The 25,829-nt window shown below is 47.1% G+C and overlaps 1 protein-coding gene across 2 annotated transcripts in view; it reads left to right on the top strand.

Annotated features, from left to right (window-relative positions):
• The window catches only part of ANKRD11 (ankyrin repeat domain containing 11), a 233,554-nt gene that overhangs the window by 137,274 nt on the left and 70,451 nt on the right, over positions 1 to 25,829 (top strand). For both annotated transcript variants that reach the window (XM_060253567.1, XM_060253568.1), the window contains 2 exons: positions 1,207 to 1,351; positions 23,263 to 23,401. In XM_060253567.1, coding sequence (XP_060109550.1) covers positions 1,265 to 1,351; positions 23,263 to 23,401 — 226 coding nt within the window. In that variant the 5' untranslated portion in view covers positions 1,207 to 1,264. Of the gene's footprint in view, positions 1 to 1,206; positions 1,352 to 23,262; positions 23,402 to 25,829 lie in introns of those variants that run through there.

Genomic DNA, 25,829 nt, shown 5'->3' with positions numbered 1-25,829 from the left:
ATCAGGCCCCCTGGAGGGCTCCTATCAGGCCCCTGAGCAACTGGCTGTCAACTGTTTCCTTCTCCCTCTCTCTTGCTTCCTTTGCAAGGTTTGCTCACTTGTGCAGGAGCTACAGAGCATTCTCCATTGGCTGAGGCCCCTCCCTTGGGGAGGAGGGGGGGGGAGGAATACCTTGCTTTGCCAGGCTCTCTCAATTGCACAGCAGAGCTACTGAGCCAAACTTCTCTTCCTTCTATTGACTGAGCCCCCCCCCCACAGTCCCCTGGGGAAGGAAGGAAAGAGCCAGAGCTTCCTTTATCCTGTTCCCTGGATCCCATGAGAGAAATACAAAGAAGGCACCTTTAAGACCAACGAATGCTAATGTTTTAAGCTTGTTTTACGGCTCAACAAGGTCTCATTTATGTCAGATCCGGCCCTCATAACAAATGAGTTCAACACCCCGCTCATAAAGTAATAAAAAAAAAGATGGCTGCATCCTCTGTTGCTGATCTATTCCAGCACATACTCCAAACAGTGTAGTGCAGATGTCAGTTGTCTTTTCAACCCTGTATCCAAGCAACTCATGGCATGGGCAACAGAGCTTTGTTGCTCTGCTTCTGAATTGCACTTTACCTAGACTGAGGTAGAAAGGCAGCACTGAACTGAATGGGGAAGACTGCTTTAGAAACTGTTATGGAAACGCTAGACGCCGGCACAAGGGTTTACCCATCTCTGCTTTCTCCTGGAAACGGCCCTGAATAAGAGGCGCATTTCTTGGGGCAGATCGCAGCTCACCACCCTTGCTTTATGTGATAGTCTTGTGACATTCTGGAGAATTCAGTTTAATGTGCAAGAAAACAAGGTCTTGCAGAGGTCAATAGCTACAGGACCCTCTTGGAAAATACAGAACAATCTGGGGGGTGCCTTGGAAGCCCCTATATGTGAAGCTATTCCCGAGGGTGAAGATAGGGTCCGTTTGACTCCTGTGTGCGTGAAAGAGTGGGCTTCCACTGGTGTGACCGTTGATCCTTCCGACTTTTCCAAGGGCCAAGGTCTGTTTTCTTCTCACTTCTTTGTTTTGGCCCTGAGCACGCAGAGGGTTAGGATACAAATAAAGCGTCTGAGTTTGTTCAAATATCCACTTGTATTGCCCTTTTTGTGTGAGATTCTAGATAATGAGGAGGAGGAGGATGATGACGTTGATCTCTGTGTTTCTTCTCCTTACAGACAGTTGATGATGAAGCAATAGCAGCATAAATGAAGGCCAAGTGAGGAAGGCAGAACGATGCCCAAGGGCGGGTGTTCTAAAACACCACAATCTGAAGATTTCTCTCTCAGCAACGACATGGTGGAGAAACAAACTGGGAAAAAGGTAGTGTATCTTTCTCACACTTGTCTTTCTTCAGCAGTTGCCCTTGTTTTGTAGGGAGACAGTGGCTCAGCTGACTGGCACTTTCAGATCTCTCTGTTTGGTGCGGGGGAACTGCCTAGTACAGGATTTATCACCAGATTATGTTGGATTTCAGTCAAAGGTTTATTTCACGGTGACACTTTGGACATTCCCTGATAGAAGATGCCTCCTTTGCTGCATTCATCATAGGTTTCTCTTTGTTTCTCCTTTTTGTTCTTTTGCTGGCTCCTGCAGCCCCTGAACCTGGCCTTCCACTTCCCGGTGAAAGCACTGCTTGTGAGAGTTTAGTATATTCATCCAGTGCACTTTTGCAAGCTAACAGATTCCCCTCATCTGTCCACCATCACTGCCCATAGCACGGCTCAAGGTGAGAAGGCTTTTGGGTTTGTCTCCAAAGCGACAAGAAGAATAAGGCAGAGGCAACATGCCACAGTAGGCCATCCTTCTCTTTGCCCCTAATTTTTGGACTAGCTGTCAGATGGGTAGAACTTTTTGTGCCAATCTCCCTCCTTCTCCTCCTCCATCAAGTCACAGCTGCCTCATGGGGTGGTGGCAGAAAGTGCTGTCAAGTTACAGAAGAAGAAGAATTGCAGATTTATACCCCGCCCTTCTCTCTGCATCAGAGTCTCCAAGCGGCTCACAATCTCTTTTATCTCCTTCCCCCACCCTGTGAGGTGGGTGGGGCTGAGAGAGCTCTTGCAGCAGCTGCCCTTTCAAGGACAACTCCTGTGATAGCTATGGCTGACCCAAGGCCATTCCAGCAGGTGCAAGTGGAGGAGTGGGGAATCAAACCCGGTTCTCCCAGATAAGAGTCCGCACACTTCACCACTACGCCAAACTGGCTCTCTTACAGCTGACCTAGGGAGCTTTGGTTTGTCTCTGAAGTTGCAGATGGGCTCAGAGCCTGTTTGGGGAAGGGTGGGATATAAGTGTGAAATAATAAAGAATAAGGCTTTCAAGGCAAGGCATGTTCAGAGGTGGTTTGCCATTGCCCGCCTCTGGAACGCAACTCTGGTGTTCCTTGGAGGTCTTCCATAAAAATTATTAGGACCGACTCTGCTTGGCTTCCGAGATCTGACAGGATCAGACTAGCCTGGGCTGCTTCCCTTATGATGTGACACCTTATTATTTATTAAAATATTTATGCCCCGCCTTCCCTCTTGGCTCAAGGCTTGCTTATCTGCATAGGTTTGCATCACTGGGGAATTCCTCACTGCAGCTCTTTGTAATGTGAATATCCCCCCTGAGCCTTCGGGATGGAGCGGGCTTTTAAAAAAACACAAAATCTAAGACTGTCTGAGAAGACGAATGTGCTAGAATGGAATGTTTTCCGGGATAGTTGCCAGATATCACACGAGAAGGCACGGACACTGAGCCATAGCAGCAGAATGCTATGGATGGGCAGGGTGAGAACTGTTCCACGGTATGTGAGGCTGAAATCCAGAAATGCTAACTGCAGAAAATACCAAAGAGGAATTGCCAGCTTCATGTGAGGAAAGGATACCAGAGGGTCAGAAAACAGAAAATGTTGGCACAGTGGTGTAAGTCTTTGTTTTATTACTCCTGTTGGCTTGTGTGTTTGTGTGTGTATGAGCACACTACTGAGGATCGATTATATATGGATGCAGGAGGGAAAACACGTGCTGTAGCATGTGAAGATTGTACACGTGTCTCTTTTACTACACGTACGTGTTTGTGCTGCTTGCACTTTTCCAGTTGCACTTGTTACAAAACAGGGGTATATGAAATCTTCATGCAAGTTTGCCCATATAAATGAAGGCGCTCTGTCTTCAGGACTCGGAGTGCTAGCAGTGGGGTCCCAGAGCACTTCCCCCCCCCCCCCCCTCACCACCACATGCAGCAGTGAAGATTGACTTTAGCAAGGACCAAAGAATGGATCTTTGATGACCTGGCCTTGGTCTTCCCAGGCTGTAAAGAAGTGTGCCGTCTCCTGTTCACAAGGGGACAGTCTTGGGGGCCCCAGTTAATTGGCTGGAGGAGGCTATGCCAATGTATCATTGCTCTCTAGTTAACTTTTCTGCTCTGAGCTGAAACAGTGACTAAAGGGAAAGGCAGTTGTGCGTTCGACCTTTGCTTTCAGGGATTGCTGCGCACACTCTTCTGGGAGCGCCACTTTTAATTTGTCTTGTGTTTGTCAACACTCTACAAGGGCCTCTGCTGGTGCATGCCTTTTACTGTCCTGGATTCACTGGCTTGGGAGAGGCATGTCAGAAGTGCTCTGCCACGGAGGCTGTTCCAAGACCGCATTTGCTAAGCTGCTGGGCCTGCAAGCAGTGACGGGGCTGTGGAGTTGCCTTTTCTGAATGAGCCGTTCTTGGGAGCCTCATCTGGCACCGTGGCAATGTTATAGAGCAGGGGTGTCAAACACGCAGCCCAGGGGCTGGATCAGGCCCCCAGAGGGTTCCTGTCAGGCCTGCGAGCAAGTCTGCTTTCTTCTCCCTCTCTCTTGCTTCCTTCTGTGTCACAGCTTGCTTTGCCAGACTTGCTCAATTGCACGGGAGCTACAGATCACAGCCCCTTTTCCTTTTCCTTAGGAGACCTAGTTTGGTGTAGTGGTGAAGTGTGCAGACTCTTATCTGGGAGAACCGGGTTTGATTCCCCACTCCTCCACTTACAGCTGCTGGAATGGCCTTGGGTCAGCCATAGCTCTCGCAGACGTTGTCCTTGAAAGGGCAGCTTCCAGGAGAGCTCCCTCAGCCCCACCCACCTCACAGGTTATCTGTTGTGGGGGGAGAAGATAGAGGAGATTGTAAGCCACTCTGAGTCTCTGATTCAGAGAGAAGGGCGGGGTATAAATCTGCAATTCTTCTTCTTCTTCTTCTATTGGCTGTGGCTCCACCCCCTCCTCATCCCCTGGGGAGGGAGGGAAAGAGTCAGAGCTTCCTTTGCCCAGTTCCCTCGATCATACGGGAGAGATACAAAAATGTTAATTGTGTCTGTTGGTTTCCTTTATAATGTTTATGTCTCAATTACTTTTATGACACCCGTGGCCCGGCCCAACAGGGTCTCATTTATGTCAGATCCGGCCCTCATAACAAATGAGTTTGACACCTCTGTTATGGAGCACCTGTTTTGCAATCCCCAGTAGCTCCAGTTAAAGAGAGCAGGTAGCAGGTGATGTGAAAGACCTTAGAGAGCTGCCAGAGAGGTGCTGCTGGTCAAAAGTAGACAATACTAACCTGCTCTGACTCACTGCAAAGCTGTTTCCTGTGTGTGGCTGCAGCACTGGACACCCGTTGTGGTCACCGTTGATTAGGCCGTTCAGACCATGTGTCTTACTGGCTGATTATCTTGCCCTGCCTTCCTGTTGAAATAAGCATAGCTTTGATCAGCTGGAATTGCTGTTTCTTAAAATTATGAGCAAAGTTTGGGGTTGAGGAAGCTTTCAGAAAAAGGAAGCATTCTTTTCAGGAGAGACAAAGAACACCAGGAATTTTCTCCCGCTGAAATCTGGTTTCAGATAATAAACAGTGCTGGGATTGTCATGTTTGGTGTGTATATTCTGCACAATTGACCCGTTGTTGTTGGCATTCTGGGATTCTCAGCATGGAGCTTTTTGCATAAGTGCTTATTGTTTAGGAAATCCCAGTTTCAAGGGTTTAACTGGGACTCTGGCTTTTATCCTGGAAAATGGGCATATGCTTATGTACTTTAAAAAACTGTGTGCTCCATCTTGCAGCACTTTTGAAGACAGAAAATAGTGCATCCTCTGTTCCTGGACTATAAACATTATATTCATTTATTTAGAAAAATTGTCTTCTCCTCACGCCTGCTCAGGGTGGCTTCCAAACACATCTAATAAAATTATTAAAATTATTAAAACAGCCGCTATAGAAGTGTCAATATAAAAACAGCATTAAGCAGCCTAAATTTTCTCAGCTCTCTGGAATTCTTCCACTGCACTCTGCCAGTCTTGCTAATTCTCACCCCCCCTCCATTCCCCAAACATGAAAACGGAATAAACTGTGATTAGGAACATTTATTTAACATGCACATTTCTGTCTACCCCAGCACCAGTATCTTTAATCTACCTCCTTGACACCTGCAGCTCTTTTCAAATAGTTCACAAGTCAGAAAAAATAGGATAAGTATTTCCATGTGAAAAAGCCAAACAAAATGCTACTGTGTTTATGTTGGCTCTTCCAAATATGTTCTGGCACCTTAATACCTTCTGCAGTGAGGAAAAGCTCTTTTTTCTACTCTAGGCTGTTAACAGCCTACCCCTCTTCCTAAATATTAGTTAATTCCTAGTTTGACCTCCCCAGGCAAGTGGAGGCTGACTGTTATTCTGAAATAGATCCAAGTGGGCAGCAGCCATGTTGGTCTGAAGCAGTAAAAGAAAGCAGGAATCAAGCTGCACCTTTGAGACCAACCCATTTTTATTTGGAACATTAGCTTTCGTGTACTCTCTTAAGCACACTTCATCAGACGAGGGGATCAGGTATTGTGGGCTGAAATACAAGCTAGTTAGTTAGTTTGACCAGTTAGTTTGCCAGGCTGCTTGTATTTCAGCCCACAATACCTGATCCCTTTGTCTGATGAAGTGTGCTTAGAGAGCACACGAAAGCTTACGGTCTGAATAAAAATTGGTTGGTCTTAAAGGTGAAACTTGATTCCTGCTTTGTTATTCTGAGGTAAGATCTCCCTGTGCAGAGCTCTGTCTCAGAGGACTTGCCTGAACCAGACACCTGGATCCTACTACATGGCACCTCCTAATATATGTTCCTATTATTATTTGTGTATTTATATTCCGCCCATTCCCCCGTAGGACTCAGAGAAGAGTACAACATAAATAATAAAATCACAACAGCATGATAATAAAATTACAATATTCAGTACAGCAGAATGGTCCAGTAGGGCAATATAATAAGATGGTGTAGCAGGACAATACAGCAATCAGTGCAGTAGGATACTACAGTAGGGGAGGCCAATTGATGCCCGCCGCCTCACCCAAAGACCTGGCGAAACAGCTCCATTTTATAGGCCCTACGAAAGGCTAACAAGCCAGGTAGGGCCTGGATCTCCATAGGGAGCTGATTCCAACAGGTTGGGGCCGGGACCGAGAAGGACCTGGCCCTGGTAGAGGCAAGACGAGCATCTCTTGGGCCGGGGACAGTCAGCCTCTCTTGGGAGGCTGAACGAAGCAAACTCCGGGGCATATATGGGAAGAGACGACCCCGCAGGTATGTTGGTCCCAGGCTGCGTAAGGCTTTAAAAGTCAAAACTAACACCTTGAAACAGATCCGGTATTCTATAGGCAGCCAGTGCAGGCCGCGGAGCACCGGCCGCATGCTCACCCATACAGGTGATGCAGTCAGCAGGTGAACTGTCACGTTCTGCACCCGCTGCAGTTTATGGATCTGAATTTTAGAAATTTATATCTACATCAGAAGCAGAAGACCAGCCATGGAGCCTGTGGAACCACTAGAGAACAAAGGGTTACAAGGATTGCCAGTGGAGGATATGGAAACAGTGGAGACACAAAATGAATTATTTGCATCAGTAAATGTTGGCCCACTTCTTACCCCAGAACTGCTGTTCTTGGGGAGCCATGTCGGAAGAACTAAGACAGCAGTGATGATGTTATTTTATGGCAAACTGACAAAATTTTGTAAAAATGACATCACTGGGTCTGATTAACATACACCCAATGATTCTTAAGTCATATGTGAAATTGCTGATCTACCAAAGATATGTAACAGGTCACCAAAATCAGCCTCTGTACTCCAAAAAAGAAAGACCATAAGTTTTATTTCTTAAGAGATCTGGGATTCAGCAAGGAAATTACGAGCCCATTAGCCAGGTGTCTGTCCCAGATAATTGGTAGAGAGCATTATTAAGGACAGAACAATAAGTGGTCAGAAGAACAAGCCCTTCCAAGGAAGCATCGGCTTGGCATCTGCAAACAGAAGTCTTGTTTGACCAGCCTTTTATAGTTCTGTGTGGTGCAAAAGGACTGATCTAGTGTGGTGAAGTGGATAAGGCCTAGCAAGACCTGGAGCTAGTTATTCAAAACATTTAAAGAAGAAAACCATAGATTTATACCCCACCCTTCTTTCTGAATCAGAGTATCAGAGTGGCTTACAATCTCCTTTACGTTCCTCCCTCACAACAGACACCCTGTGAGGTGGGTGGGGCTGAGAAAACTGTCAGAAGCTGCCCTTTCAAGGACAACTCTTGCAATAGCTATGGCTAACCCAAGGCCATTCCAGCAGCTGCAAGTGGAGGAATGGGGAATAGAGTCCGGTTTTCCCAGATAAGAGTCTGCGCACTTAACTACAACAAACTGGCTCTCTCAACACATGCTCCCAAAGCCACTTCTCTTGCAGAATTGAAAATAATTAAACAGGAAGGCAGAGAGTAGGAGGAAGTGGATGGTTCTCACAATGGTGAGAGGGAAATAGTGGAAACCAAAGGGTCTTTATTAAAATCCATGCATCTGATCATAATTGATCCAGGACTTGAGTAGCAACAAAGTGAACAGGAAGTAGAGAGCAAAGAGCTCCACATTTGGGATGCAGGCAGCAGCATGGCAAGGAAGGGTCAAGATAATTTAGCTGTAATGTGATGCACATCGGAACAAAAAAAAATCTTGGTTTTATATATATGTTGATGGCTTTTGAACCGGTGGAGGCTGAGAAGGAAGGAGATTTTGGTAGTAGCAGCTAGCTCTATGACCATGTCACTTTCAGTGTATGGCAGCCTATGGCAGCCATGAGAAAAATAGAATGGCCAGTATTGTAATGCCCTTGAATTAATCTGTGGAGTTAACTGCATTTGGAATGACATGTACAGTTCTAGTCATGCCATCCCAGAGAAGGTGCAGATGACAGCAACCGCAATGCTCAAGGAAGTGGTTGGAACAGTCTGCATTAGAGGAAAGGCTAAAGAGCTTTTAGAGGGGGGAAATGATGCTGTAGAGCCTTATAAAATTATGCATAGCGTGGAGAAAGATGGGAGACGAAACTTGGAGGGAAGACATGGAAGTAGTGACAGACTTCACATTTCTGGGATCCGAGATCATTGCAGATGGTGACTGTAGCCGTGAAATTAAAAGATGTTTGCTCCTTGGGAGGACAGCTATGACGAACCTGGGCAATATAATAAAAAGTAGAGACATCACCCTGCCAACAAATGTCCGTATAGTCAAAGCGATGGTATTCCCAGTAGTAATGTATGGCTGTGAGAGCTGGACCATAAGGAAGGCCGAGTGCAGAAGAATAGATGCTTTTTAGCTGTGGTGCTGGAGAAGACTCTTGAGAATCCCTTGGACTGCAAGGAGATCAAATCAGTCAGTCCTAAGGGAAACCAACCCAGACTGTTCCCTGGAAGGTCAGATGCTGAAGCTGAAGCTCAAATACTTTGGCCACCGAATGAGAAGAGAGCACTCCCTGGAGAAGACTCTTGAGTGTCCCTTGGACTGCAAGAAGATCAAATCAGTCAGTCCCAAGGGAAATCAGCCCAGACTGCTCCCTGGAAGTTCAGATGCTGAAGCTGAAGCGCAAATACTTTGGCCACCCAATGAGAAGGGAGCACTCCCTGGAGAAGACCCTGATGCTGGGAAAGACTAAAGGGAAAAGAAGAAGGGGACGGCGAAGGATGAGATGGCTGGACAGTGTTTCTGATGTAACCCACACGAATTTGAGCAGACTTCGAAGGATGGTGGAAGACAGGAGGGCCTGGCGTGACTTGGTCCGTGGGGACGCAAAGAGTTGAATTCAACTGTGCGACTGAACAACAAAAAACCAAGGCCTGATGACTGGAAGACACCATTTTAATGCTTTCCTTCTGAATGGCAGAGCTGCAGAGATCAGGAGGGACAAGTAAATATAGGGAATCAATAGAGGTAAAAGAGGAGCCAAGAAAGAGGAAGGAGAGCTGTGTGCACAGTGATGGCATAGTCTTGTGACTGAGCGAGCACTCTGAGCCACCCGCCACAATCTTGTGAGCGATGCAGACAGAGATGCCGGGCATTTTTTTCTGCTCTCAGCAAAGAAGGGGATTTTTGTCACAGGGAGTTGTGAGTTTCTAGTAATAGTCTTTGCATGAACTAGTATCCTGTTTCCTTCGTGTGCTCTCAGTTGATGGGCTTGAATCTCAAAGCTCTTACATTTTTGTAAGAAAAGCTATGCTGTGCTCTGGAAAAGCAAGCACATTGATTTGGAATGAAATCAGGTTTTGAGCACACACACTCTCTGCTTCAGTGCAGCACGCAGATCTGGAACGCTGGAACTGAAAGCTGGAGACTGGAGTTCATGCTGCTCTCAACCCCCCATCCCAGGGAGAGGTTTTGCCTTACAAAGGCGCCTCCGAGGGCTCGGGTGAGTGAGCACCTCTCCGCTCAGCTCTTTTCTGGACTGATATAAGCTTTGCAGGGAACGTTCTCTGAGAATTCTCAAGTGCACATGCATACCCAAGATTCAAAAGTCCTGAATGCAAATTCCAGCAGGAAGGGAGTTGGGGGAGGGGGGACTCTTAGGCTGAAGTTGAATTGAAAATGTAGCCGCTGTTGTTGTGGTTCTCTCAAATATTGGGTGGTATTTGCTCCCCTGAAGTTGCTTTCTCATCAGAATAGTGCCTGAAGTGGGATGTCTGCATATCAGAGTGTCGTGTGGGATGCACCTGTGTCAAGGGCATATTCAAATAAACACAGAGCTGTAACTTGTTGGGATGTTCAGAGGCAGTTGTTGTTGTTATTTTATTTATATTCCGCCCATTCCCCCATTGGAGTGCATCATAAGTAGCTATAAAATCACAATAACATCACAATAAAAACTAGTTACAATATTTAGTAAAAGTACAACAGGATGATCCAGCAAGACGGAATAGTATAGCAGGATGGTACTGCTGAATAGCACAGTAGAATAGTACAGTAGTACAGTATAAGAACCCCGTGGCGCAGAGTGATAAAGCTGCAGTACTGCAGTCTTAAGCTCTGCTCTGAGTTCGATCCTGGCAGAATTTGGGTTCAGGTAGCCGGCTCGAGGTTGACTCAGCCTTCCATCCTTCCAAGGTCGGTAAAATGAGTACCTGGCTTGCTGGGGGTGGGGAATGTAGATGACTAGGGAAGGCAATGGCAAACCACCCCATAAAAAGTCTGCTGTCTTCTTTGAGACCGGCTCCCTGGACAAGACTCAGCTGCTTAGTCCCCGTGCTGAGAGGGGGCTCAGTAGGATACGATAGTCAACAGTACTGAAGGAAACTGAGAGATCCACAAAACTAGCAAGGTCACATTCTCCCTGTCTAGTTCTTGATAGAGGTCATCAACCAAGAAGACCACAGCATTCTCTGTTCCAAACCTTGGCCTGAAGCCAGATTGAAATTGGTCCAGAAAACCAGTCTCTTCCAAGAATATATATATTGATTATATTGGTCCTCTTTGGATATAATGGAGCTGGGAGAATACCGGTTTCCTGAATATTTCTGAAATCCAAATACCATACTCATATTGGGATTTGGGAATATTGGGAATTGCCAATATTTTTGGGGTTCAATACACCCAAACCCCCCCCAAATACTTCCCCCTTCCTTTTTGCACGCCCCTAACCATGACCCCATGCATCTTGCCCAAGAATGGAAGATTGAGAGAATGGCCTGAAATTTTCTAATGTAGCAGGGCTCAGGGATGGTTTTTTCAGAACATGTCTGATCACTCACTGGCTCCTTAAGCATGGGTGGCTCAACTCCCACTCAGGGAAGCATTTGCCACTCCCCTTAGCCACTCAGCTAGTCCTCTTTTATCAGTCAGGAAGGGCAGGGGTCAAGAGCACAGTGCTAAGTCTTTCCTGTCCAAGGATCTGGTCCACATCCTTAGGATCATGTCCAGAAGAGGGCAACAAAGATGGTGAGGGGTCTGGAGACCAAGTCCTGTGAGGAAAGGTTGAAGGAGCTGGGCATGTTTAGCCTGGAGAAGAGATGACCGAGAAAGGGATATGATCACCATCTTCAAGTACTTGAAGGGCTGTCCTATAGAGCAGTGGCCCCCAACCTTTTTGGTACCAGGGACTGGTTTCATGGAAGACAATTTTTTCATGGACCAGTGGGGAGGGAGCAGTGCCGGGTGTTTTTGTCACCCCAGGCTGGCCCCCTGTCCTCACCCCATCCCTGCCCCAATGGGGGGGGGGGAGATTGGAATTGTTTCTGCCACCTCCCCACTAGGTGGCCAGGCACCAGAAGGCCAGTCTGCCTGCCTTTCCCATTTAAAGACTCCCACCAGTCCGCTGATCGGGTGCCAGGCAGGCGGAAGGGGCGGTGGGGCTGCTGTGCCTTGCTCTGAGGCTGCCTCCCTGCCTCTTTCGCCCACCTGGGTCCTGGGTGAGTGGGGCAGGCGTGGTGCCTCTGCCTCGCTCTGCAGCCTGGTTGCTAGCAGGCCACGGACAGGGACCAGTCCATGGACTGGTGGTTGGGGACCCCTGGTATAGAGGATGGTGCAGACTCATTTTCTGTTGTCTCAGGAGGTTGAACCAGAACCAACAGGTTGAAATTAAAGAAGAATTTCCAACTCAACATGAGGAAGAACTTCCTGACGGTTCCTCAGTGGAACAGGCTTCCTTAGGAGGTGGTGGGCCACCTGATGATAGAGGTTAGACGGCCACCTGACAGCAAGGCTGATTCTGTGAACTTGGGCAGATCATGAGAAGGAGGGCAGGAAGGGCTGCATCAGTGCTTGGTTCTTGTGGCACTTTCTTACATGGCCAGGAGAATGCTGTTCGCCTCTTTGGGGTCAGGCAGCAATTCTTCTTCAGGCCAGTTTGGCCAGAGCTCCTGAAGGGTCCCCCCCTCCCATCTTCTGGGCATGGAGCAGGTGTCACTGGGGGGGCTGTGGGGGGAGATACTTGTGAGTTCCCTGCATTGCGCAGGAGTCTGGACTAAATGTCCCTGAGGCCCTTTCCAACTCTTATGATTCTGTGATCCACAAGCTGAGGTGTCCATATAAATAAAAAAGCAAATGCCAAAGGTACGTCATCTGGACATGAATCCATGCTGGCATCTAACCCTGAACAGATCTGAGCAATTCTGTCTGCAAAATAAATGGCAAATTGATCACAGTAGGCCATTCTGTGGTCAGAGTCCTAATCATTGGAGTTATAATGTAGAAGTTTCTGAACTACATGAATACAGCTCAGCTGGACAGTTGCATGCATGTTCCTTTTTCATTGTCATCTCAGCCACAGAATAGGCTCTAACATGGGGTCTGTGCCATGTTTAGATGAAGATACTGGATTTATATCCCACCCTCCACTCTCAATCTCAGAGCCTCAGAGTGGCTCAGTCTCCTATATCTTCCTCCCCCACAACAGACACCCTGTGAGGTGGGTGGGGCTGAGAGAGCTTTCCCAGAAGCTGCCCTTTCAAGAGCTCTACCAGAGCTATAGCTGACCCAAGGCCATTCCAGCAGCTGCAAGTGGAGGAGTGGGGAATCAAACCAGATAAGAGTCTGCACACTTAACCACTACACCAAACTGACTCTCTGAGTTTTCTGCCCGTGGTACTCTGGCCACCTTCCCTCCCATTTCATCACCATCAGCTGCCTGGGGCACCAGGGGAATCGGTTGGCTCTGTCCTGGAGCGGGAGGCTAGCCCAGGCCGTCTCCCTGTTACAGAGTCAAGTAGCACCTTTAAGCTGCCCACCTGTTTCTATCACTATTAAAGAGAGTGAGCAGAGCCTCAACCGAATTGTCAAGGTGGAGACAGCTCAAGTGCTGGCGAGATCCAGCAGGTCCCCTGGAGTGGACGATCCTAACCGCCTCAGCGCCCCTGTAGAGGAAAAAGGAAGCCCAAAGTCTAAAACATCAACGAATTTTAACGACTGGCGCTATTAATGCCATCTTGGAACCACAAATTATATATCTTAATTTATATTGTCATGTTTTTAATAATGTTTTATTGTAATAATATAACATTGTTGTTTTACTTGTTGTTTTACTTGCTGTTAGCCACCCTGAGCCCGACTGGGGAGGGCGGGGTATAAATGCAAATAATAAATAACCTCCAGCAGAATCCCTGCACTGTCCCGGTCACCCACCCTCAGGAGCACACACTCCAAACTGGCAGACGGCTGGACGAGGCACCTCGTTGATCAGTAGATGAATGGAATCATACAGTACCATGGAAACCCCACCTCCGCGGCCCCCTGACATGACCTGCTGCTGAACAGAGAAGCCTTGAGGACGGAGCTGGGTCAGATTGACACCCCCAGCCTCAGGCTAGCCAGGCCAGCCTGCTCCTCCAGGATGAAAGCCTGCATGGCAGGAGGTTTCCTGCTCACTGACCTGCAGTCAGCATCAGGATCCTAAGGCTAAGGAGTCCCAGCCATGGCACAACCAAGCCTCCGTTGGCTGGGAAACAATACAAACAGGCTTCGGTGTAAGTAATACAGAAACAGACCACATGCTGAAAAACATCTATCTTGAAGCACTAAAAATGCATATTTAGCAAGTCCTTTTACAATGTATCACGCATATGACTCCATAAGAAGAAGAAGATGATATTGGATTTATATCCTGCCCTATACTCTGAATCTCAGAGAGGTCACAAACTCCTTTACCTCCCCCCCCCCCAACACACACACCAGACACCTGTGAGGTAGGTGGGGCTGAGAGCCCTCTTACAGCAGCCGCCCTTTCAAGGACAATTCCTACAAGTGCTATGGCTGACCCAAGTCCATTCCAGCAGCTGCAAGTGGAGGAGTGGGGAATCAAACCCGGTTCTCCCAGATAAGAATCCATGCACTTAACCACTACACCAAACTGGCTCCATAGTTACAATAGCCACATTGCAAGGTTCGTACAAGCAACATCTACTTAAGACCTCGTGCTCTACTCCTTTGTAAATTTCAATGACAATATCCAAAGTAGCGTCTTCTCTCTCTCTCGGCTTGGCTTCGCGAACGAAGATTTAAGAAGGGTGCAATAGTCCACGTTTGCTGCAGGCTCGCTGGTGGCTGACAAGACCAATGTGGGACAGGCAGGTCCGGCCACAGCGGCTGCAGGGAAAAGTCTGATTTAGGGTTGGTCCTGTAGCAGTGCGATTCTTCCTCAATCTCCTTTTGTCCTCAAGACCAGCTATGCGTGTGTTCTCAAAGGAAGAGACAGCCTGGTGGATGGTGTGCCTCCATGCTTTGCGATCTGAGGCTAGGTCAGACCACTGGTGATGGTTGATGTGACAGGTGCCAAGGGATTTCTTCAAGGAGTCCTTGTACCTCTTCTTTGGTGCCCCTCTATTTCGATGGCCGGTGGAGAGTTCGCCATACAGGGCAATCTTGGGAAGGCGGTGGTTTTCCATCCTAGAAATATGCCCTGCCCAGCGCAGCTGCGTCTTCAACAGCAGTGCCTCGATGCTGGTAACCTCTGCCCGCTTGAGGACTTCAGTGTTGGTCACAAAGTCACTCCAGTGGATGTTGAGGATGGTGCGAAGGCAGCGCTGATGAAAGCGCTCAAGGAGTCGCAGGTGATGACGGTATAAAACCCACGATTCGGAGCCATAGATGAGGGTTGTCATCACAACCGCTTTGTAAACATTGATCTTTGTGCCTTTTTTCAGATGCTTGTTGCTCCACACTCTTTTGTGCAGTCGGCCAAATGCACGGTTTGCCTTTGCCAGCCTGTTGTCAATCTCCTTGTCGATCTTGGCATCTGAGGAGATGATGCACCCCAGGTAGCTGAACTGCTGGACTGTCTTCAGAACTGATTCACCCACAGTGATGCAGGGAGGGTGATAATCTTCCTGGGGTGCAGGCTGGTGGAGAACTTCTGTCTTCTTCAGACTAACTTCTAGTAGCGTCTTAATCAGTGTAGATATGGAGCCCTGCACCCTGAGGAATGTCAACAAAGGTCCACACAAAGAGAGAAAGAGAAGTCTCTTCCAGAACTTAAGGCAGTTTTGGTTTTCTTCTGCTCAGTCTCTCATACAAATCATTTCAAACAAGCCACAGATAACATCTTTTCATGCATGGATCAACGCAATCTCTTGAAAGTTCTGGGTGCAGAACTTTCAAAAGATTGCATTGAGATTGAGATTGTGTAGGCCTTTGTTGACATTCCTCAAGATGCACTGCTCCGGATCAACACTGATTAAGACACTACTTTGGCCATTGTCATTGCAATTTACAAAGGAGTAGGGCATGAGTAGATGTTAAGGAGATGTTGCCTGTATGAACCTTGGAATGTGGCTATTGTAATTGTTATAAGGTCATATGTGTGATACATTGTAAAAGAACTTGATAAATATACATTTTTAGTGCCTCAAGGTAGATTTTTTTCAGTGCATGGTCTGTTACCATTGGGTGGGAGGCAGATGTGAAGGAGGAATGGCCAACCATTGGCCAGGCCTTCTTCTCCCGGAATGACCTGTCTGAATCATGCTGGCATAATTCCCCCTATCCCGGATCAGGGGGATGGTGGCCACCTCCCCCAGGCACGTTCCTACTGGCTAGTTCTCCAAAATGGAGGCAGCTGAGAACTAGGATTCCCACCCGGCCCAACTGATCTGTGAGCCCTTTAGCTCTCACAATACCTCTGGCTCTATGAACAAGGGCTCCCCCAAAGCGGCCAACTCCAAAGGGGTTGGATCCAGGAGTTCCCCTATCCCAGATGGGGTTGCACTCCTCCCTGAAGGACAGGCTTGCTGCTAGAAAGGTTTTTTAAAATAATAATAGTAATAATAATTAAATCCATGTCTCCAGATGGATGCTGAGGAGTCCCCTGTTGAAAAGCAGTGCCTTTGTCCAGCTTTGTGGGGTGTACCATCTTGTGTCCCTTCCCTGCAATGCATGATGTGGTCACAGTTGTCCATGCTATGATCACATCCAGATTGGACTACTGAAATGCTTGTGGTTGCCTTTTGAAGACCAGATGTCTCCATTGGTGCAAGACACAGCAGTGAGGTGGATAAGTGGTGTGAGCTGTTGAGAATTTGTCTGCCAGTTTTGACAGAACACCATTGATTATTTCTGGGCACGATTGAAAGTGCTGTTTATTGTCTTTACATACCCACCTTCCGGGCCGTTCTGATGGACTTACATATGGACTTGCATGTCAGCTAAGGTCCTGTGTGGAGAGGCTGTTTTGTGTTTGTACGCCCACTGTCACAGGCAAGGGTGGGGTGGTCCTTGGGGATATGGAGCCTTTTCTGCATTTGTGTCTCAGTGACTGTGTCATTATTTTTTCCTCTGGCCTTGTCTTTCATATATTTTATACTGGCTTTCATGCATCAGTGATGTTTTCTGTGTGCTTTTATGTTGCTAGCAAGTTGTGTTATTCCGTTGAGGATTGTTTTAGCTGTGAGCCACCTTGCGAGCCAGTAGGTTGAGAGCTTGCAGGATATTAACTCGTTTAATTAAATTCCCTGGAATCCTCCACAGACTGCTGTGACACCGTTCACATTTGTTCTGAACTACCTGCTGCTCTTGATGCAGTTAATTACTGGATGAAATCAGAGTGCCAAATTGTTGTGTTTGCTGGATGGATGAAATGGGAGCTGTTGGGGCGTTTATGGGCAGGTTGCTTGGAGAGATCCATCCCATCCCTTGCCAGCTCGACTCTCTCACCCTTTATGATGTGGACTCCCCTGCTGAGGTGTGGGGGCAGCCTCCAGTATCGTGGCCTTCTCAGTGGTGGTCTTGCATCTGTGGAGGTCTTTCCTCCCTGCAGCTGTCCAGTGCTTTCTGGGTGAGCATTCAGCTGCCCGGGGAAGACCTTGCTGTTTAATGCCATTTTTGTTTGCTTTCAGGTTGGTAATTTCATTTAGACATGTAGTATTTATTCAAGCGCAAGACTAGTTTGTTTCCTAGATATGCTATTAAAATACTCACATACAAGTTGCAGGTATGTCCAGCAGTAAGGGTTTTGTGTGTGTGTGTGTGTGTAACATTAAAGAGGTGGTCTTACATTGAGGCTTGCCTTCGTTTTGAGTAATCACAGAGTTCCCTTCTGGATTCTTCATATTGGCTTCTAGCTTGTAGTTTTTCGTTTTACTATCTAATACTGCTACAGTTTTATTGCTGTAGTTTTTGTCTTAACGGTCTCTCATTTGTAGGCATTTTTATGATACCGTTTTAAGTACGGTATGTTGTAGGCCACTTCAAACTCTAGGAAAAGCAGGCTCTAAATGACAAATGAGGAAGCCATGGGGTCCCTCAGCTGTTCTGGTTCTCTCTTCAAAGCATTTCGCAATGGGGAAGGTCGACCTCTGGTGCTGCTGTCTCCTGGAGCATTGTAAGACTACTCCCCCTCCTGTTTCTGTGTGAGCAGTTTTCCATAAAAGGCTCCCAGTTACTGGACTCAGCCATGTAGCAGCTTAAGGCCATAGCAGATGATCCTAACAGATGCGGGGTTTAGAGGCTGCCTCCTGCCTTTCTGAGGATCCCTTTCTCAGATTGTCACCTCCTTCCCAGCCAGAGGCAGGGCCAGAAACAGCCTTGGGGTTTGCCCTTCTTGACAGGGACCCCACAGTGACAATGGAGAGTCTGAACTATCCAGGAAAGGGAGGTTCAAGATGTGGTTAGGCACAGGGCCAAGAGCTGCGTGTTGCATTTCTCACAATGGGGGGGGGGGGGAGCAGGCGGGCTGCACTCTGGCTGCTCCCCCTCCACAGTTAACACTGACCCAGGTAAGTATAGAAATGAATATATCAGGGAGCAGACAACGTGGGTTCTGATGCCTCTATGCTAATGTGCAGGGTAGGGGGAACAAGGAGGAACTGGAAGTCCTACTGTAGGAAGGGGACTTGTGACCTAATAGGCATTCCTGAAACTTGATGGGACGACACAACTGGAATATTAGACTGAGGGATGCAACTTATTTAAAAGAGACAGACAAATAAGGAATGGTGAAGGAGTCTCATTATATGTGAAGGAGGTATATACTTGTGAGGAAATATGTCTGAGCATGGAAGCTCAGTTGAGAGTTATCAAAGATTTCAGGTTTTCACGGCTGGTAACATCATTAGGGTTTGTAGAATCTTTCGGGCTCAAGTGCCGTGTTCTACTGGAGAAAGTTTTCCTTCCAGCCGTTTCGTTCTCAGCTGCGGAGAACATCCTCAGTGGCGTTGCAGCCGGAGCAGGCGCTCTGACCTTCTTGGCTGCTGTGCATTGAGTGTCCAGAGTGCCTGCTCCGGCTGCAACGCCACTGAGGATGTTCTCCGCAGCTGAGAACGAAACGTCTGGAAGGAAAACTTTCTCCAGTAGAACACGGCACTTGAGCCCGAAAGATTCTACAAATGCTAATCAGTTGAGAGTCTCTGGGTGAAAATAAAAGGAGAAATAGACAACAGTGATATTATGGTGGAGGTCTGCTGTAGACCACCAGGCCAGGCAAAGGACTTGGATGAGATACTCCCACAACAGACTGCAAGGTTCTCAAAGAGACGGGTCATGGGAGATTTCAGTTACCCAGATATCTTTTGGAAGTCCAACTCTGTGAAAAATGAAACGTCAAGCTAATTCCTGACTTGTCTTGCTGGCAACTTCCATTTCCAGAAAGTGGAGAGAGAAACAAGGGGATCTGCTATCTTGCACTTGATTCTCACGAACAGGGAAGAGTCGGTTGATGAGCTGAAAGTATTGGGCACCCTGGGTAGTAGTCGCCATGTGATTTTGGAATTTACATTCTTGGGGAAGGGGAAAGCCCTACATAGTCAGACATATAGATTAGACTTCAGGAAAGCAAATTCTGACAAACTTATGCTGGGTAGATTGGATAGGGCTAAGAGTTTCTTAAAAGTGAAATGTTGAAAGCACGATCACAAATTATTCCTATCAGAAGGGAAAATGGGCGGAGCCTGAAGAAGCCAAGGTGGCTCCATAAACATCTCTCTAAAGACTTGAGGATAAAAAAAGACTCATTTAGGAAATGGAAGGAGGGCCGTATAACCAAGGATGAATATGAACAAATAGCCAGTGGTTGTAGAGAGAAAGTTAGGAAAGTTAAAGCTGAGTATGAGCCTGGACTAGCGAGAGATGCTAAAAACAAGAAAAAAGGGTTCTTTTGTTATGTTCAAAGTAAGAAAAAGAGCAAGGACATGGAAGGCCCATTGCAGGGACAGGAAAGGGAAATTATAACAGGTAATGAAAGGGCAGAATTGCTCAATTCCTACTTTTCCTTAGTCTTCTCTTCTGAGGGAAATGGTGCTCAACACGGCAAAAACAGAACATATTAGGAAGGAACAATTGCAGCCTTGGACTGACATGGGGGTAGTACATAAACACCTGGTTTCTTTAAGTGAAACAAGTCCTCAGGGCCAGATGAACTGCATCTCAGAGTACTAAAAGAACTTTGCAGACATAATTTCTGAGCCTCTGTTCATTATTTTTGGAAATTCTTGGCAAACAGTGGAGGTGCTGGAAGATGGAAGGCGGACAAATATTTGTCCTCATTTTCAAGGAGGGGGAAAGGAGGATCTGGGTAATTGCCAACCTGTGTCAGCTTGTCATCTATTCCTGGAAAAGTTTTAGAACAAATCATCAGTCAGTCAGTCCTTAAGCATTTAGAAAGGACAGCTGTGATTACAAAGGATCAGCATGGGTTTCTCAAGAACAAGTCATGTCAAACTAACCTTCTCTCTCTCTTTTTTTAGAAAGTTACTGCCTTGCTGGATCAGGGGAATGCTGTAGACATAGTTTATTTTGATTTCAGTAAGGCTTTTGATAAGGTTCCGCGTAATATTCCTGTTGACAAGTAGTAAAATGTGGTTTGGCTTTTATTACTGTTAGGTGGATCTGTAACTGGTTAAAAGATCGCACCCAGTGAGTGCTTGCAAATGGTTCCTCATCCTCTTGGAGAGGAGTGACAAGTGGAGTGCTTCAAGGATCTTTCCTGGGACCTGTTTTGTTCAAAATCTTTATCAGTGATTTAGATGAAATAATAGAGGGAATACTTACTAAATTTGAAGATGATACTAAATTGGGAGAGGTTGCAAATACAGCAGAAGACAGAGTCAGGTTACAGGATGATTTTGACAGGCTGGGAAACTGGACTAAAACAAATAAACTGAATTTTTACGGGAATAATTAAATGTAAAGTTCTGCATTTAGGTAGGAAAATCAAATGCATCATTATAGGATAGGAGAGACTTGTCTTGGCAAGTTTGTGTGAAAAGGATCTAGGGGTCTTAGTGGACCATACAGTGAGCTTGAGTCAGCTGTGTGATTCAGAAGCTAAAAAGGCAAATGCAGTTTTAAGCTGTATCAACAGAAGTATAGTGTCCAGATCATGCAAAGCAGTATTATTGCTTTGCTCTGTTCTGGTAAGACCTCACCTAGAGTATTGTGTTCAGCTTGGGGCACCACAATTTAAGAAGGATATAGACAAGCTGGAACGGGTCCAGAGGAGGGCGACAAAGATGGTGAGGGGACTGGAGACCAAGTCCTATGAGGAAAGGTTGAAGGAGTTGGGTATGTTTAGCCTGGAGAGCAGACGACTAAGAGGTGGTATGATCACCCTCTTCAAGTACTGGAGGGGGCTGCCATGTGTAGAGGATGGTGCACAGTTGTTTTCTGTTGCCCCAGAAGGTTGAACAAGAGCCAGCAGATTGAAATTAAATTAGAAGAGTTTTTGACTAAACATTAGGAAGAACTTCCTGACCTTGAGAGCAGTTCCTCAGTGAAACAGGCTTCCTCGGGAGGTGGTGGGCTCTCCTTGCTTGGAGGCTAGATGCCATCTGACAGTAGTGCTGATTATGTGGACTTGGGCAGATCATTAGAAGGAAGGCAGGAGGAGTTGCATCATGCTTAGTTCTGTTACGGGTCCAGGGAAATGCTATTCACCACTTTGGGATCAGGCAGCAAGTTTTTCTCCAGACCAGTTTGGCCAGGGATCCTGGAGAATTTTTTTCCTTTTTTTCTTTTTTGCCATCTTCTGGACTTTGAAGCAGGAGTTGCTCGGGGAGGTACTTGTGAATTTCCTGCATTGTGCAGGGGGTTGGACTAGATGACCCTGAAGATCCCTTCTAGTTCTGTGATTCTGCAAACAAAAATGAGATTCACATGCTCAGGTGGGCGGAATGTATATTTTAAGCACTGATCCCGTAAATGACTGTGAAGCTTCACAACTGATCAGCTGCCCCAGACTGTTCTCCTGGTTTGAGTTCACAGTTGTTTGCCAGGAGGAACTGGAAGGGACCATTTCCCTCAGAAGAGAAGACTAAGGAAAAGTAGGAATTGAGCAGTTCTGCCCTTTCATTACCTGTTATAATTTCCCTTTCCTGTCCCCAGGGTCATCTAGTCCAACCCCTTGCACAATGCAGGAAATTCACAAGTACCTCCCCGAGCGACTCCTGGTTCAAAGTCCAGAAGATGGCAAAAAAGGAAAAAAATTCTCCAGAATCCCTGGCCAAACTGGTCTGGAGAAAATCTCCCTACCATTTTGAAAGAGATTTCATTTGCATTAATTGGAAGTTGTTGTGTTGCTCCTTATAAACCCCAAATGTTTCCCCGGAGATGGGAAAGAGGACACTATGAAGTTTTCAGGAAATGTAAGGGAAGCAGCATGGTGTAGCGGTTAGAACATTGGACTAGGAACTAGGAGACCAAGGTCTGAATCCTCACCCTTCCATGGAAGCTTGCTGGGTGGTCTTGGACCGGTCACCCACTCTCTCCCACCTTGGTCACAGCATGATTGTGAGGGTAAAATGGAGAGCAGAGTGACATCAGCTCCTTTGGGCCCACGCTGGGAAGAAAGACAGGGTGTACAAGGAAATAAAATACATTTTATTTACACTGACCACACAAGTGAAACTCCATGTCTCCACCCCCTTCGCCCGACCTGCACCAGACTGAGATCAGAATATGAATAGAAAGGCACACACAGAGGAGCCAAGAAGACACCTAGAGAAAACTGTTTTTGAGTTTCACCGCAGCACAAGCCAAGCTGAAGTCGGAGAGTTTGTTGCAGCTTAGTGGGTTGCACCAAAATTCCCAAGGCTGAGCCTCTGAATTGGGCAGGTGGGGGGAGTTGTGAATAGGGGTTGTTTTGTAGAAAAATAGGTGCTCATTAGCATAACTCATTAGCATATGCCCCCCCAACACCAAAAAGCAACCTGATGCAAGAAAGGAGAGCCCTGGGCGAGCAAGGCCTGCTTCGGCTGGCTAGAGATTCTGCCAGCCCAAGCAGGCCTTGCTTGTCTGCGGCTCTCCTGCCCCCCCTTCCCCAGTCAAAAGGCCAGCAAGCCATCCGCCACCCAAAATCACATAAGCAGTAGAGAAAGGGTGGTGCGGGCTTCTCCAGGGGTTAATGAGGGCTGCTGGGGGTGTGGCAAAGCCCCTGGTGGCTGGCTGGCTGCCCACTCTCCTAATCCAGGGCTTGTTATGCAGCTGTACCCGTTATTCATTGGACATGGTAGATGGGGAAGAAGAGGGGGAACCCTCAGAAAGGTTCAGGAGATGTGCTCCTGTGAGCTCCTGCTGAATTCATGGCCTGGTTGTGAAACTGACAAGAGGCTTCTGCATGCTTTGCCTTGATTTTCCATTTGGAGTTTAGGGTCAGTATCTAGATGGGCATGGGGAGAAGGTGAGCTGCACTGCTCATCGGAGGCGATGCTGTCAGCAGCTTTCAGTAGGAGCGCCTGTGCCATGTCCAGGACATGCCCAATCCCCACAGCCGTGGCATGTGGGCGGGACATGGAGCCACCTTGAAGGGATGAAATGCTGTTGCCGGGGCATGTTTTGAATGGCTAATGTGGGCCAACCCTTATCCCAAGATCTGCAGCATGTGTGGTCTTGTTAGTGGCCAACGATTTCAGTATAAGTTCCGTAAAGCACCTCCTGATGCAGTCAGTTAGCTTCTCAAAAAAGATCCTTGCCTGTTGTGCATAAGCCATATCTCTTCTGAAACACGTCATTTCCCTTTTCTTTTTAGGATAAAGATAAAGTTTCTCTAACCAAGACTCCCAAGTTGGACCGGAGTGATGGCGGCAAAGAGGTGAAAGAGAGAGCTACGAAGCGGAAGTTGCCTTTCACTGTTGGAACAAATGGAGATCAAAAGGATTCGGATACAGGTAGGGGAACTGAAACCTCACTCGGAAGTGGCTTGTGGCTGGAGTGACATTGCCTGAAGAGGCCAGGTTGGCCCAACTGGGTGGAGGTGGCAGGCTTTTGGCATCATGGAAGCTGCTTGTTTGTTTTAAAAGCTGTGCATTGAGCATATCGAATGCTGCACCTCCACTTCCTCCTTAGCAAGCTGGATTTTAGCTTCATATTTGTCCTGTCACTTCTGCCTAGATGGTTTGTCATCTGGGTAGGGTCCATATCTGATCTAAGCTGTTGCTTCACATGCAAGAACTAAATGTGTGCAAGAGGCAGCAGCACAGTGGTTTGCTGTTGGAACGTTAGGTACAGTTGAAAAGGTGATAAAGTGTTTATTTTGGGGGCAGTGGCTGGCCGTTTATGAGAAGAGGGAGTGGTGGGGAAGATGGTGCGTTTTGATGTACTCTGTAACGGCGCACTTCAACATCTTGCTTTTGCAAACTCTGCGATGGTCCTTGGCAGTTGTTTGGGAGGAACGCTCAGTGCAAGAGGCAAGATAATGAAGTTTCTGATCTGAAATCTTGTCTTTGGCACCACAATACAGCAGGGCCACTGCAAAGGAGAGGAAGAGCATAGACTCTGCTCTGCTGTCTTTCCTTCACCCTCCGTTTGCAGTCTCTTGTTTGGAAGCATGAGGAGATTGCAGCATTTCAGCTTATATATGATGATGATGATGATCATCATCATCATCATCATCGATGGGTTGCAATAAACCACAAGTCATGCACAACAACCACGCATCACATACACAAGTCCCCCTGATTTGTTTGCTTGTAAAGCACTGTAAAGTCACAGCCAAATTCTGGCAGCTCTTTAGGCCTTTCGAGGCAAGAGATGTTCAGAGGCGGTTTCCTGTTGTTTGCCTCTGCGTAGAAACGCTGGACTTCCTTGGTGGTCTCTCATCCAAATACTAACCAGGACTGACACTGTTTATCCAGATGTGTGCCTGACAGCTGTTACCATGAATATTTTCACTGTGGCTGTCATGAATTTCTGGGATCTTCAAGGTCTTCGTGGACAGTACAGTTTTTGGCTGCTTATGTCAACAGTTTCCCTGTAGTTATATCACCAAAAAGTCTTTGTGATCATATTGCGTGCAGTAAATCTTCGTAGCGCATTACCATGGAGGTGGTAATAGGAAATGGAGAGTGCGTATAAATGGGCAATTTTCGCAGTGGGGGGTGGTAAGCAGTGGGGTTTTGCGGGGCTCAGTACTGGGTCCAGTACTTTTTAACTTGTTAATAATGATTTGGAGTTGGGAGTAAGTAGTGAAGTGGCTGTGTTTGCAGATGGCACTAAATTGTTCAGGGTGGTAAAAACCAGAGAGGATTGTGAGGCACTCCAAAGGGATCTGTTGAGGCTGGGTGAGTGGGCAACAACATGGCAAATGAGGTTCAACATAGCCATATGCAAAGTAATGTACATTGGGGCCAAAAATCCTAACTATAAATACAAGTTGATGGAGTGTGAACTGGTGGAGACTGACCAAGAGAGAGATCTTGGGGTCGTGGTAGATAACTCACTGAAAATGTCGAGGCTGTGTGCAACTGCAGTAAAAAAAAAAGCCAATGTTATGCTGGGAACTATTAGGAAGGGAATTGAAAACAAATCAGCCAGTATCATAATGCCCCTGTATAAATCATTGGTGCCGCCTCATTTGGAGTACTGTGTACAATTCTGGTCACCACACCTCAAAAAAGATATTATAGCATTGCAAAAAGTCCAGAAAAGGGCAACTAGACTGATTAAAGGGTTGGAACATTTCCTCTATGAAGAAAGGTTAAAACACTTGGGACTCTTTAGCTTGGAGAAACGTGGACTGAGGGGTGACATGATAGAGGCTTACAAGGTAATGCATGGGATGGAGAAAGTAGAGAAATAAGTACTTTTCTCCCTTTCTCAAAATACGAGAACTCGCAGGCACTCCATGAAATTGCTGAGCAGTCGGGTTAGAATGGATAAAAGGAAGACCTTCTTCACCCAAAGAGGGATTAACACATGGAATTCATGCTATAGGAGGTGGCGATGGCTGCAGGCATAGACAGCTTCAAGAGGGGATTGGATCAACATCTGGAGCAGAGATCCATCAGTGGCTATTAGCCACAGGGTATAGATGGAACTCTCTTTCTGGGGCAGTGATGCTTTGTATTCTTGGTGCTTGGATGGGACAACACTGGGAGGGCTTTTGTGTCCTGGCTCCACTGGTGGATCTCCTGATGGCCACTGTGTGACACAGAGTGTTGGACTGGATGGGCCTGATCCAACATGGCTTCTCTTATGTTCTTATGTCTGGGGCAGTGATGCTCTGTATTCTGGGTGCTGGGGGGGGCACAGTGGGAGGGCTTCTAGTGTCCTGGCCCCGCTGATGGACCTCCTGATGGCACCTGGGTTTTTTGGCCA

This window comes from Heteronotia binoei, chromosome 14, assembly GCF_032191835.1.
Source record: "Heteronotia binoei isolate CCM8104 ecotype False Entrance Well chromosome 14, APGP_CSIRO_Hbin_v1, whole genome shotgun sequence".
Taxonomy (NCBI): domain Eukaryota; kingdom Metazoa; phylum Chordata; class Lepidosauria; order Squamata; family Gekkonidae; genus Heteronotia; species Heteronotia binoei.
The sequence above is the reverse complement of the archived record's forward strand: the minus strand, read 5'-3'. Positions and strand labels throughout refer to the sequence as shown.